General features: G+C 44.7%; 1 protein-coding gene and 1 pseudogene across 1 annotated transcript in view; one reads left to right on the top strand and one right to left on the bottom strand.

The window, feature by feature from the left end:
* MALRD1 (MAM and LDL receptor class A domain containing 1) overlaps positions 1-14,026 on the top strand; it is a 241,450-nt gene that overhangs the window by 215,206 nt on the left and 12,218 nt on the right. Inside the window, exons 30-31 of the mRNA XM_066627647.1 lie at positions 7,566-7,648; positions 7,742-7,838. Of these exons, the coding sequence (XP_066483744.1) occupies positions 7,566-7,648; positions 7,742-7,838 (180 nt within the window). The remainder of the gene's footprint in view (positions 1-7,565; positions 7,649-7,741; positions 7,839-14,026) is intronic.
* On the bottom strand, positions 7,044-7,160 carry LOC136654638 (5S ribosomal RNA; annotated as a pseudogene).

The following is a 14,026-nucleotide window of genomic DNA, read 5'->3' as shown; positions in this document are numbered from 1 at the left end:
CCATTCCAGTAGGTGCCCTTCCCTGCTGGCGTGACAGTTTGGAGGGACCACGCACTCATGGCCCACCCTTGGATCCACCTATGTGTCAGTGGCAGTTTCCCTCCCACAGCAATCATGGGGGGGGGGGATCGAAATCGGGACTGCAACAGGGCAAAGCCCCTATCCTGCATGCCATGGTTGAAACTTAGATTGGACCCTGCCACACAGTGCATATGAGAAAGAAAGAAAAAGCAAGGATAGGCAATGCATGGAGAGGCCCAATCTAAGTTCCAACCATGGCATGCAAGATAGAGACTTTGCCCTCAAACTGCCAAAAATACAGTACTGTGCATGTGTCCAGACTATTGTGATATTAAGAATTGGTTTTGTATCTGTGCTGTGCAGGGCAGTCCTCAAACAGCATATGCTGCTTCCAGACCTAATGGCACTATACCTCTGGATACCATCTGCAGGGGAGCAATACTGGGAGAGAAGTGTGCCTTCTCTGCTGCATATAGGCTTCCCAAAGGCAGCTGGCGGGCTGGACTAGATGGGTCTTTCAACAGGGCTTTTCTTATGTTCTTATGCACTGCTGGCACTGTGTTCAATGGGGTTTATTCCTCATTGACCACAATAACTGTGCTTTGGGTTGCACCTGAAAGTATTAAACCATATTCAGTTCCCTGGGCTTAGGCTGTCTACCTGTAGATCTGTCCTAGAAGTGATAATAATGACCTCTCACCCAATTAGCAGAGCTGATGCAAAACTCTCTATCACAGTGTTTCCCAGCCAGGGGGCACTCGTACCATGGATGGTACTTGAGGTGGTGTCTGGTGGTACATGTGAAATCCTCAGACCTCTGTCACCTGGAAGTGAGACCAGCAACGCAAGCAGCAGTAGGAGGCTCGGCTCAGTGGGCAAAACTCCAGCTTGCACTTTTCATATGCGCAAAAAAGACCTCCCATCCACCCTGAGCCTCTTGCCGGTGTTTGTTTTGTTGCATCTGGTCTTCCAGTCCAGAAGTAACTGGAGATGACATCATCAACAGTTAGCTTCCGGTGGTACTTCCAACAGGTGGACAAATATTGAGAAACACTATTAGATGCAAATCTGATGAATGAGATCTCAAGGCTTATAATATCTAAACTTCCTGTTTCACAGTCACATGACAGTGTTAATATACCGCAGATACTCACCTATAAGTGTCTTGCCACAGCTCCTCCCCACTGGGCCTCATGCCTGCTTAAGGCCAATTACTTTCCCTTGTTTAACTCACCAGTGCAGCAAGCAAGAGTCAGGTCCCAGTCCACAGATTCCAAGTAAGTCAGTCCAATCAATGAGAGTTGCCAAATCAGAGTCCAGAGCCAGTAAGCCAAGTCTGAGGGAGGGAGGTCTGGTCCAACCTACACTACTTCTACAACCCACAAACCCTTCCTGCCTCAGGTGCTCCTTATATCCCTGAGGGCCCTATTGCCTTCAAGTGGCTGCAGCTGTGCAGCACACGCTGATGGATGCCCAGGCCTTACCTTTAAAGGGGCCACTGCTGACACCACACCCTACCTCCTTACCAGATCTACCGAAATTCCAATAAAATAAGTCGATCCCATAGATAAGTCAAGGGCAGGTTTTGAGCCAAAATCATGGAAAGTTCCATCACCCTCATAAGTGGGGGGAGTGTTAAACTTAGGGGGTGTCTGACTATAGTTTTGTCTGATTTTACCTGAGGCCAGTTCCTGAAAAATAACCTACCAATAATTGTTACCTAAGAACTGTACAGCCTCTATTAAAAATATAATAGAAGATCATAAGATACATTTTTATTCATTAACTTTTTTAATTCTGCTATTCACAACCTTTATGTAAACACTATCAGAGTAAGTGCACTGTAAACAACATACCAGTAGAACTGCTAATCAAATCCTTCTATAAGGTGCATGGTGTGTTAAGCCAGAGGCTCCACATACAACATACAACATATAACAGGTAACTGGGAGTGTGCAGTTCAATTCATAGTGGAGAGAGAAGCAACAGGGACTAAGTGTGAGCAAGTGCAGCTACACATAGTTACAACCCTATTTACTCATAGGTAGACCCCATTGCTTTCCATAGGTGCTAGTCTTAAGTATTGCTGTACTGAATTGTAGCCTTGGATTTTGTTTCAAATGGAAACAAGGATTGTGTTCTGGTGTTTAAAAAACCAGACCTCTGCCAAATAACTGCAAAATGGAATGAGGGTGCAGAAGAGTCTGCTAAAGAGAACAAGGCTTGCTTGATTTAAATTGAAGCCTTGAGCCCTGGCTTGCTTTTTTTCAGGAGGAGAATAAAAGGTTAACTTTGGCTGCAGCTTTGCAGACTCCTTGCCATGGAGACTTAGGGCATAATCCTAACCAGGTATACTCAGAAGTAAGTCCTATTTTCTTCAATGGGGCTTATTCTCAGGAAAGTGTGGTTAGCATTGCAACCTAAAAGCCCTTAATTATCTCTGCATTGCCCTCTTGCTGACGCCCAAGTGACCTTGCAGATAAGGCGAGGAGATGATCTAAGCTTGATTTATTGGCAGAAATTTCTCGACTTATAGAGAGTATCTATGGTAGCTCCTTTTCCCACATGAACTCACATGGGGAAAAGCCAAACTGGATGCATTGACATTATTATTAGATGACATCAATAAAATACACTGTGACACTTGGGTATATACCCATGAGAAAAGAAGTACTCTGTTGCTCTCATCTACTATATGCTCTCAGGAAAAGGATGCTTCTTGCCAAGATATAGAATACTTTTGGTGTATAGCAGCAGTTCTCAAACTCACCGGGAGTCCAAGAACCGCTAGTAAGTGCTTGCAGGGTTGGGGACTGGGAGGGGGGATATGCCACAGTGGTGCCAAAGCGATTGCGGCGCCACAGGCACCCAGAGGCTTGTCACTCTGGGGGCCGGTCAGCAAGCCTTGGAGATGGTCTGGAAGGCCCACAGCCCCCTCTGTGGGTTCGTATCTCTCCAATCCGCAGGTCAGAGCAACTTCCGGTTCACCAGCAAACACTTGGAGTAGACCAAAGTTGCTTCAACCTGTGGATTGGAGCAATATGAAGCTTGAGGGAGACATGCAGAGGGGGCTGCAGGCCTGCCAGACCCTCTCAGAGGCTTGCTGAACACCCCCCCCCCCCAGTAAGGTGACAAGCCTCTGGGTCAGTCCCCTTAAAGGGGAATGGTCCATTTTTTGTTTCTGTGATGGGTCGCAACCCATGTATGTATGTATCAAAATGTGGTGTATAGGAATGTACATCCCCTGGGGGCTGGGGATAAGAATAGGCCCTCAGTTTGGCTGTACTTGTCATAAGAGGCGACTAAACAGCCAACGGGTAGATGGGACTCATTAGCCTGGGAAGGCAGTTCATCTGAGAGAAGGAAAACTCTGATCCCAAACCTCCACTGCCTTGTGGCTACATCCAGTTAGGGAAAAGGCTTCAGGAGTCAACCTCGAGGCAAAATCCGGAGCCGGAGTCCCTGAGGCAGTTCATGGCTGAACACAGTCATATTCTGGCAAATCCTGCGACATCGCTGGAACCAACCGTATTGGCCTCTGCCTTTCCATTGGACCATTTCAGCGACGTGGAGAGGGGGGATTTGCTGCATGGGTAACAGCCTATCCTCCATACCTACTTTACCCAGGCTTCGCGCACTGGAGAGGACACTGTTCCAGAACCACCATTCAGAGCGCGATACCATAGTCTCCGAGACTGAAGGATGCCAACAACAGGAATGTACAGTGGTGTATAGAAATGATTATCTCCATTTCAGATTGGAATTAAGTGGCATTTTATAATAAAAGCACAATTTTAAAAAAAAGTGCTACTGCTAGTTAGCAATTAGTCATGAAGCAATTAGTCCAGGCAAATTAATTGCTTGTATTTAATGTTGAAATTTTAGAGGTTTGTGACCTCAGGGATTTACTTGGTAACTTCTGACAATTGCCTGTCTTCAGAATAAATTAGACCCTGGCAGCAAGGCTTATTAAGGCAGCTCTCCTTTCTCTCCTAGTACAGAATTAACAAATTCCACCGAGGGGATGTATTTGATCGCTTCCTTGGAAGGTCTTTATTCCACAGTGTTATTTGTGCTCCATCAGGCTGCTACCCAACAGACCAAGCACGGTAGCAGTAGCTTGGGAGGAAGACAGCAAGTCATTTTCCTTCCTGATTGAAGAGTTGTTAAACGCAGCCCAACCATTGCAAAGGGAGAGAGCAGCTGTTGATCTGACTGCGAAAGGCTCTGAGCACCCACCACTGTTTGACTAAGATTCCTGCATTTGAAGGCCTCCAAGGGTGATATTTTCCAGAAGGGCAACCCTGTTAATCTGTAGCAGCAAAAGCATAAAATGTACCATGGCACCAGGGAGCTTAACTGGTTTATTCTAGTTGCCCCTTCAGTTGTATTTTGCTACTCAGTACATTCAGTCCTTGGCATACATTTCTGGAACCTCTGGATACTGAAACCTTCAGGTAACCAAATCCATGAGTCAGGGCCCTCACCTGACCTCCGTACATGCTGGTAGCACCTTCCGATTGCTTCTGGAGGTGTCAGAAAGACATGGTTTTTCCAGAAAGACATGGTTTTCCAGAAGTGCTATGCTGACAGCTCCGGGGGGCATTCTGAGACCTGGAGATGCCGCAAGTGGCCTCCCTGGGGCTCAAAAAGCCTCCTGGATGTACCCAGAAGGTGCTTCCAGTCGTGTCCATAAGGTCAGGTGGGTTCAGAACCCGTGCTGAGTCAAATTCTTGAGTAAAACCCATGGATAAAAAGGGCCCACCTGTACTGTGTACTCTGGCTGCTAGCATCTCTTCAGGTTTTCAGACGGAGCTTTCCTAGCCCTACCTAGAGATGCTGCCAGTATTTGAACCTGGGGGCCTTTTGTGTGTCACTGAGCTATGCGACTTTCTCCCACATGTGAATCTGCCTTATACCGAGTCAGATCATTTGTCCAACTAACCCAGTACTATCTACTGTGTTTGGTAGCAGCTCAACAGCAACAATTCCCCCCCCCAATTCTCTGCTGTCTAATCCTTGTAACTGGAGATACTGGGACTGAACCTTCAACCTTCCAAAGGAAAGCCATGTGCTGAGCTATACTCCCGCCTCTGGCATTGCTGGCTGCTGTTCTGAAACAGACTTCAGAATCTCGGGTTTCTAGGAGGGATATATGAAGTTCCAGGCAAAAGCAGACTGACAATTTTTGTATGCAAGTGGAAACTGTTGTTGCATGTTGCACTCATGTTATCTGGCGTGGCTTAATTGGGCGTCAGGTTCATCCAAAAGTACAGGCGGTGATGTAATTCAACCCAGAATGTGTTGTGCAACATTTTGTATTTTCAGCTGTATTTTTTTTTTTTTAAATCTACCCAGTGACATCTGCAAATGTGTTCCCTGTTTGGGATTTTTATCTACATGCAGGATTATTTAATCATGTGGGATAATCATTACCTAGCCATGCAGGATTTACATCACAAATAGAAAATTACAGGTCTTTTTTTTTCTCTTTGTCAATGTTCTTCTTCAGCATCTTCCTCTCAGCTCTCTCTGTAATTCTTTCCCTGATTTCATCACTGTTCCACCCAGTCTCCTGCGATCCTATTTCCTTGGTTCCTTTGCCAATTTCCAGCTCTTCAGAGTTGCAACTTTTGTTTTCAGCTTGCTTCTCTTTCATCTGTGTGTCCCCATCTTTCCACATTATAACAGACTTTCCCTTTTCTTTGGAGGAAATGCAGAATAATGAAGTCCTTTTCCATGTGAAAACAATGTGGTTATGCTTCCTACCACAGTGGCGTTACATGGAAATCAACCTTTTGTTATGGAAAGAAAACTCTTAGATAACTAATTTTGAAATTGTTTAGCAAAGTGGGAAGCTAAATCATACTTCTCTGATTTCTTACAGTTCTGCCCAATTACTGTGAATCTTGGTTTCTGTCTGGATAGAGCTTTCCCAGGGGATATCATGTCCTAGTGCCCAAAGCCAGAAGGCAAGGCAGAGGGGGATTTCCTTAGTGCCCAGGCCAAGACCTCCCAGTACTTGAGGGGGGTTCACTAAATTTATCTGCTGTGTGGAGCAGAGGAGAGTGGTAGAGATACTCTAGCAGCCCAATTCTACCTAACTCCCCGTACAGTGATGCAGTGGTGTCCACTATATTCTTTAGGAATGTTTTGGCATCTAGAGACTTCCTTGACATCAAGATGTCGCTAGACACTTGTTCCCTCCCCTGGGTTAAGTCCCCATTGCCACCATGGGTCAGCTCAGATCTGCACCAGCAATATTGCATTAACCGGTGAAAGCAGATCAGGCCCAGGAAGAGTGTTAAGATTCAGTGAGCACCCTTCCAGAACCCAATCTCCCCTCCTCCCTGCCCCATAACCTCCCTGTTCTGTCCACTCCCCGCTCCATTCCACCCATTCCTGCCTTCCTCCCAAGCCCCCTGCATGGCCTTAACCATCACACTCACCAAAACATTTGCTACAGCAGTAAAGCTATTTATGCTGCCAGAACACAGAATACTCCAGCAGAGTAAATGGCCCATATGATTGGGCCATTAAGGCAGTACTCTCCTCTCCTCCATCCACCTCCCCTTTTTTAATTCAGTGACTGGGAGAAAAAAGAGAAATGGAAGGTGGAGGCAGCAGAACAGAAGCATATGCCCCTGCCAGTCTGATGCCTGAACCAGCGGCTTCAGCTGGCCTCATGGATGGTCTGGCCTTGATAGCACCTTTGTTAGGTAGTTAACATGTGGAGCTGCATTGTGCTGAGTGAGACCATTGATCCATCTTGCTCGCTACAGGCTATGCTGGCTGACCTCATCAGGGCTTCAGGCTGGGGTTGTTCCCAGCTTTCATGGAGACGCCAGACCTTCTGAATGCAAAGCATGTGCTCTACCAAAGGTCCAACCACTGTAGGACAGATGAATTGAAAACAAGCTTATTGATGCGTTCATCTTGTTTTGTCTATAGTACCTGCTTTGTCTTTAGAATCATGCTATAGAAATGGTTGGCAACCTTCAGTCTCGAAAGACTATGGTATAAGCCTACAGCACCCGGTATTCCCAGGCGGTCTCCCATCCAAGTACTAACTGGGCCTGACCCTGCTTAGCTTCCAAGATCAGACAAGATTGGGCATGTGCAGGGTAACAGTCCCAGGATAATTTGGAAGGATAGAGAAAGCAGAATAGTTGTGTGTTACTGTTGTGTTTGTATGCAGAGTCAATCAAGACTTCTTGGAGCATGAGGCAGTGTGCCAAATGCTGTTCCCCTTTACCTGGTGATTCACCAGCTGCAGCTTTTCCTGGTCCTTTGGATTAACTGAGACAATGTATGCTTTATTTTGTGGTTGATTCCAAGTCAACCTGTAGCCTTATGAGCAATGTACATTATGAACATTTGCACAAAGATGGACAGAATTTGTATTCCTCGGCTGTGTTGCTTTATAAAACTTATTCCTTGTGCTCCAACTTTCATTTCTTCTTGTGCCACATTCTACTCTGGATGATGGATGCTGCTATTTAACATTCATTTTGTAATTTCTCACAATATATATTTTTTTTCAGTTGTGCAAATGAATGGATAGGAAACCGTTGCCACATAAAAGCTAAGCCTCCATTGGCTCCATCCTCTGGTTCTCTGCAAAGTGGTGAGTCCAGGGAATCAATAAAATAATTTTGGGGGGGATTTCAGGGCAACATATGTTTGCTTATTTATCTCATTCATTGGCTTGCCTCTGCAGTTACGTGGATTGGGCTGGGCATTGGATTCGCTTTCCTGTTGATTGAAATTGCAGTCGCTGTGTCATGCATCCTTTCAAAGAGAAGGCTGCCAGGAACGTAAGTGAAGCCTTTCACTGTGTACAAAAACCCAGTGTGCAACAAGCAAGGGGGAAGGCGGCCTTTTTTCTTGGTTCAACTTTCAAACCTTGAGCTGTTTGTTGACAAAAACTACATAAATATATTTCAGTCCTAGATGTGTCTGAGTGGGTGTAAACCGTGGAAAGAGAGTGACTTGCAGCTCAGTGGAACATGTCATCTTGATGAAATTATAAAACCCTATAGTCATACAAATTTAGCAACACTAGTTAAAGGAATGGATGGGTCAGAGAATAGCTGTGACTTGTTGCAAAACTTTTCAAATGAAAGTTCCATTCCAAGTGAGTAATAGCTTCCATGTAGCAACTGTTACCCTGCACATGCCTGATCTTGGAAGCTAAGCAGGGTCAGGCTTGGTTAGTACTTGGATGGGAGACCACCTGTAGGCATATACCATAGTCTTTTGAGACTGAAGGTTGCCAACCAACCTTCCATGGATACCTCTAGAAGCTGCTTACTCCTATGAGAGAAGACTTGTGTCAAATATATTTATATTTTAAGCAACAAATGCAATTTAAAAGATAAACTTCCTCTTCTGCTCATAAAAATGACTTCCATGTACCCATTCTACATTGCTAGATTTACAGCCAAATTCTATCTATATTTCCCATGTAGGGATGCAGCAGCAACATCATGGGTTATGCTGCATCCCACAGGGGAATTTTGGCTGCTGGAGGTCTCCTCGGGGAAAGAGGACATCTGCCCCCTTGCCCCAGGGTAAGCCCCAGTAGCCACAATGAGTCAACTCAGACCTGCACCAGCAAAATCGGTGGTGCAAGTCTGAGTTGATCTGTGCAGGTGGATCAGGTCCGGGAAGGGGGTTAGGAGACAGTGCACGCTGGTGCCACTGATCCTGCACCCCTCCTTGGCCTGGTCTACCCATCCTCCCCATCTCCTCCCTGTTCAAAACCCTCCCCTGCCTTCTATGCACCCCGTGCCTGGCAGTGATGTAGCTAAGGGGGTGCAGGGGGTAGCACTTGCACCGGGCATCAAGCTTTAGGGGGGCAACAATCTGAGCTTGACACTAGTGACCAAAATTGTAAAATTCTTGCTATGTATGAACAATACCATCATGTTATATATCATTGGAAAGGTAATTTAATGGTGAATGCAGTGCAACAAACTGCACTGGAATATCTGTATTCTATCAAAAATTATGGCCAATTAACCAGAAAATGAAAACATAACTGCCTTGTGGAACAAAAAAAGTGGATTTGCTGAACTCCAAACTGACCTGTTAGACTGATTGTTCTGAGTGCCAACGGGATGCTATGATACAGCATGGAATCAATAACTTTTTATTTAATTAATTAATTAAATTTGATTTTGATTTGATTTTGAACCCTTGCTAACTAGGTAAGAGGCACTCTTTCAAGTGGGTGCTCCTCTTTTTAGGAGGGGGAGAGTAACTAGCCCACCTCACCCCAGCAGCGTCTTTTCTAGTGGCTGTCTGCTGGTGTTCTTTTGCATCTTTTTAGATTGTGAGCCCTTTTGGAACAGGGAGCCATTAGTTTTTTGTTTTTTTTCTCTGTAAACCACTTTGTGAACTTTTAGTTGAAAAGCGGTATATAAATACTGTTAACAATAACAATAACAATAATAATAAATTTTGTCATGCTGGGGGGCTATAAGATCTTTGACCTCAGGTAGCAGATATATGCCTTAGGTATGCTGCTGGCTGGGGGGAGGCAGCAGAGCAAGTGAGTGGTGAGCTGCTGGGGGGGAGGAAGTGGGTTCCTCCCAATTTTCACTTTTGAAAAAGCCTGGGTGTGATGTCACTTCTGGGGCAACATTTTGAACTTGGCACCGGGCTACATGAACTAAACGTTGAAGGACACTTTGCAGTCCATGTTGTCAAAATATAAATTCCAGGTCAGTAGCCCAGCGGTAGTGGTAACTTCAAGAAATGTTTGAGGTTTCTTCTGTACCTCCGGAAAACATGTAGCTCAGCAAAATTTATAACAGAGGGACTCACAAATAGATCTATGCAGATGATACAGCTCCAACAGCTTGAGGCAACTGGCTGGATAACACAGAACTGACATTTGCCCAGAGGAACATTTGACCTTGGAAATTCAACTTCAAGGCTTAGCGCTGGAGGACAAGTGCATATAATCCCTATGTCCATACTCGAGGTCCGCTTTATGTATTCTGCTGGTAAGGCAATCAATTAATGTGAAGTTTTATTACAGTTTTCTAGTCTACAATTATGGTACTGGAGAAAAAGTGGCCAGTAAAGTAACATTAATATTGGAAAACTGTTTACAGATGGGTGGAAGCATCAGAGGAGTGTTCAAAGAGAACTCTGACACACAGACACAGAGCCTGGCAGCAGCCCCATTTTTTCCACAACGAGCTTTTTAAAGGGGGGTGGCGACTAGACTCAAGTCCATTAGAGTAACTAAAGGGTGACTTGGAGACTTGGGAAGTGCCCCTGTTGTGACTCTTTTTTGAGTTGAGTCGCAGGGGGTGGTGACTTGGCGACTCGACTTGAGTCAAGCCCTACTGGGTTTTCTCAACACTGCCTAAAAGTTAAAATGTGTAAGGGTTGAGACAGCTGACACAACTGCACAGTGGTTTAGTACTGTCTTTCTCATGTTGAATTTCATGCACCCAAATCAGCCCAGTAAAACTTAGGTTAAGTAAATATAACTGGAGATGGAAAAATAACCCTTATGCAACCACTTGTTCTCTTTGAAACAGTGTCCATTTTTTCCCATTCTTGGAGTACTATGAGATGGGTGGGTCAGAACAAAGACAGAGACAGAGCATAACTTCCTCCTTCGGGGATTGATAGTTAAGCTACAAGTTTATAGTCTGGCCTTCTTTCAACAATGAAAACTGAAGCGGTTCACAGAAAATAAAAATACAAGTTAGAAATACAGCAATTGTCATGAGACTGTAAATCACAATTGGCCTTAGTGTCATCAACATCAAACCTGAGCACGAAAGAGGACAAATGAACTTGAATTAACTTATGCCCAAATCCTAATCAACTTTTCAGCACTTGCACAGCTGTTGCAGTGGGGCGTGTGCTGCATCCTGCAGGTGGGTAGCACTCACGGAGGCCTCCTCAAATTAAGGGAATGTTTGTTCTCTTATCTTGGAGCTGCATAGCCCTTATGTCGGTGCTGGAGAGTGCGTTAGGATTGCGCCTTTAATTGCTATATCGGAAGGGTTGATCTGACATACCTTTAGATTTATTATTATGGTTGAGTTGTGTCTCAACTATGTCGTCCACTCACAGAAGAATTTCTGCATGCAGGAAGTGAGAGATTTTTATTTACTCCCTCCTTCTCTCTTCAGACAAATCCATCCCTACACTTCAAAAAACTTGCACTAGAGATTAGATCATCCTTCCAATCTGGTATGTGGCACAAAGATCTGGGGAAGTAAAGGAGAATTGAAGACAAAAGGGAAGACTCAGAATGATCTGAAGTTCTTCTACAAAGAGGCTATTATTATGACTGCCACTATAATGTATAAAGCCTACATTGTACTAAATCTCTAGAGCCATATGTTTCAACATCTGTAACAACATATGTAACAAAGAAACTCTTAATGAGGCAGACAGGTCTCCCATAACCTGCAACAGAGTGTCTGTTTACACAACAAAAAGGCTCTTAATGCAAAGAGGCAATCTAGCTCCAGTAGCCTGTGCAGCCAGCTAGTTTCTGTCAGGGAGTGTCTGTTTACACAATAAAGGCACTAGATTGGGCTGAATGTTCACTTAACAACCTAATCGCATGACAACGGGGATCGGAGAATGTATCCCCGTTGTTAAATAACACACACCTGAAGGTGAGAAAATGATTTGCAAGAGGAAATACAAATGTATTTCTTTAGATTGTGTATTTCAGAAGAGAGGTAACCCTACAGGCTTATGACCCTCAACTGCATTTTAGAAGAGCAGTGTTAGAGTGGTTTGAGGAGAATCTCCTCTCATTGTGTTCAAATTGGCCCCTTACCACACAGCTTCCCATGCCTGCCTTTTTTTCTCATGAAATACCAAGACTGTCTCACTCAGCCAGTTGTCTGGAAAAGTCCTTCGCTTGACTGGAACTCCTGTTGGAAAGGTATGAGAGAGCTCAACCACACCAGGCAGCCAGCCTTGCGGCTTGGCAGAAGGCAGTGACATTGCTACACTGAAAAGCAGACATCGGAATGACTCCGTTGCTTCTGCTTGAGATTTGCAGTAAGAGTTTTTTTGCTCAGCATTCCCCAGACTCTTCGAACGTGAAGGCTTTGCATATTAATGCTGTTTAAACTCCAGAGCTTTGGTTTCAGAGCAAAAGACTGGGGAATAGCGGGCAGGAGGCAGCTGTTTCCCTCTTTCATTGGCGCCTGTCCTTCCTGATGGAAAGAGGAGAAAGCACCATAATGACTTTCAGCTGATTGGTGTGTAAGCCAGAGAATATTCATGTCCATCCTGGTTTCGTTTTATCCAAGGTTAAATTAGATTTAAAAGGAGCCAAAACAAATACATGTTATCCATCTTATATCAGTTCTTTAAAGGCAGTGATCTTGGATCTAACGGGCCATTTAAAAAAAAAATGCACGTTGTTCCTGTCACATAGATTGTTGGCAACCTTCAGTCTTGAAAGACTATGGTATCGCGCTCTGAAAGGTGGTTCTGGAACAGCGTCTAGTGTGGCTGAAAAGGCCGATTCGGGAGTAACAATCTCTTCCACACTGGGAGCAAGTGCAGTCTGTCCCTGGTCTGTCTCCCTGGCTATGGGTCTTCCTTCTTTGCCTCAAACTGTTGGCCAAGTGTCTCTTCAAACTGGGAAAGGCCATGCTGCATAATCACTCCAGAAACCCTGTCCCACCACATACAAAAAGAGTGTTTCACAGGCAGATCAGCCATACAAGATACTCAATAGCTTGTTAGATTGAGGGAAAAGCTGCCAGCTTGATAGCACCTCTATAAACCTATACATTACCCTGAACACATCACTATATAGAAACCTGTTTGTATACTAGGTAGCATCAGGGACATGCAGTGTGAGGGTGGTAGGTGAGGCAGGACTACCTTACCCGAGTCCTTCAAAAAACTCCACCATCGCTGCCACCACGTGAGGTGTGCAGGCACTCACATTCCATGGGCTTTGAACAGCAGCTGGAGCCTGTGGGTTGTGTGTACTTTCATGCTCACAACCAATGCAGCAGCACTTTTCAAAAGCGCCTCACCAGTGGCCCCCGCACTGCATGTCCTTGAGTAGCATGTATGGTTCTTGAATTCAGTCCGTTATTCTCTGGACTGTGAGAGCTCCACATTGCCTTGTGGCAACTAGGTATTTTTTCATTCAGAATACAGATCAATGGATAGAAGCATTCTGGAGACAGAAGCTGTTGTGGTTGTTGCCCAGAGCATCAAACCAGAGCTGCCCAGAACATCAAACCAGAGCTGCCCAGAGCATCAAACCAGAGCTGTTGTGGTTGTTGCCTCCTCTTTTAAATTATCAGTGATGTTACCATCCAGATTAATAGCTGCCTCTGAATTTTTTTTTTCTTACCCAGCATAGTTCCATACTCAGCTAACTAGGAAAGGTTTGATTCATTCTGGTCATTGTCATCTTTTCAAAATCATGCTGCTGAGGTACATCATATATGTTTTCAGCTGAATACAACCTGACTGGGTGAAATGGTCTTTTGAGATTCAGAGGAAAAACAACAAAATTTGTCTCCTGAGATTGAGTTGGGCGCGACAACGATGAGAGCTATAAAGAACCCATTAGCAATAATATAAAGGGGCAGAAAGTGCCTGAAGAGGAAATGAATTCTAGCACTTGGCGGCCTGCCTATATATTAAGAGCCTAATCAAGCAAGGAATTTAAGGGGACTGGGACTCTGAACCAATCAACAATAGCGCCTCTTGACTCTGACTGGAGTCCATCTTGACCCTTCTGCTATCAGCTGAATGGAATAAACAATCACAATTTTTTTTAGATCAGATTGTGTGCAATGGGACTTTTATTGGCAAAATCAAGATTCTGCTTTATTTGCAGAACAGTTGATACATTCTTTTAAAATACATATTTGAGAGGTCAGTGTAATCTGAATAGGTTGGTGGGCATTTTCCTGTCAAGGTTTTTTCCTGTCCTTGACAGTGCTGTAATTCTAGTGAATGCAAGCACCTTCTTTCCAAT

Source organism: Tiliqua scincoides, chromosome 5, assembly GCF_035046505.1.
Source record: "Tiliqua scincoides isolate rTilSci1 chromosome 5, rTilSci1.hap2, whole genome shotgun sequence".
Classification (NCBI taxonomy): domain Eukaryota; kingdom Metazoa; phylum Chordata; class Lepidosauria; order Squamata; family Scincidae; genus Tiliqua; species Tiliqua scincoides.
The sequence above is the reverse complement of the archived record's forward strand: the minus strand, read 5'-3'. Positions and strand labels throughout refer to the sequence as shown.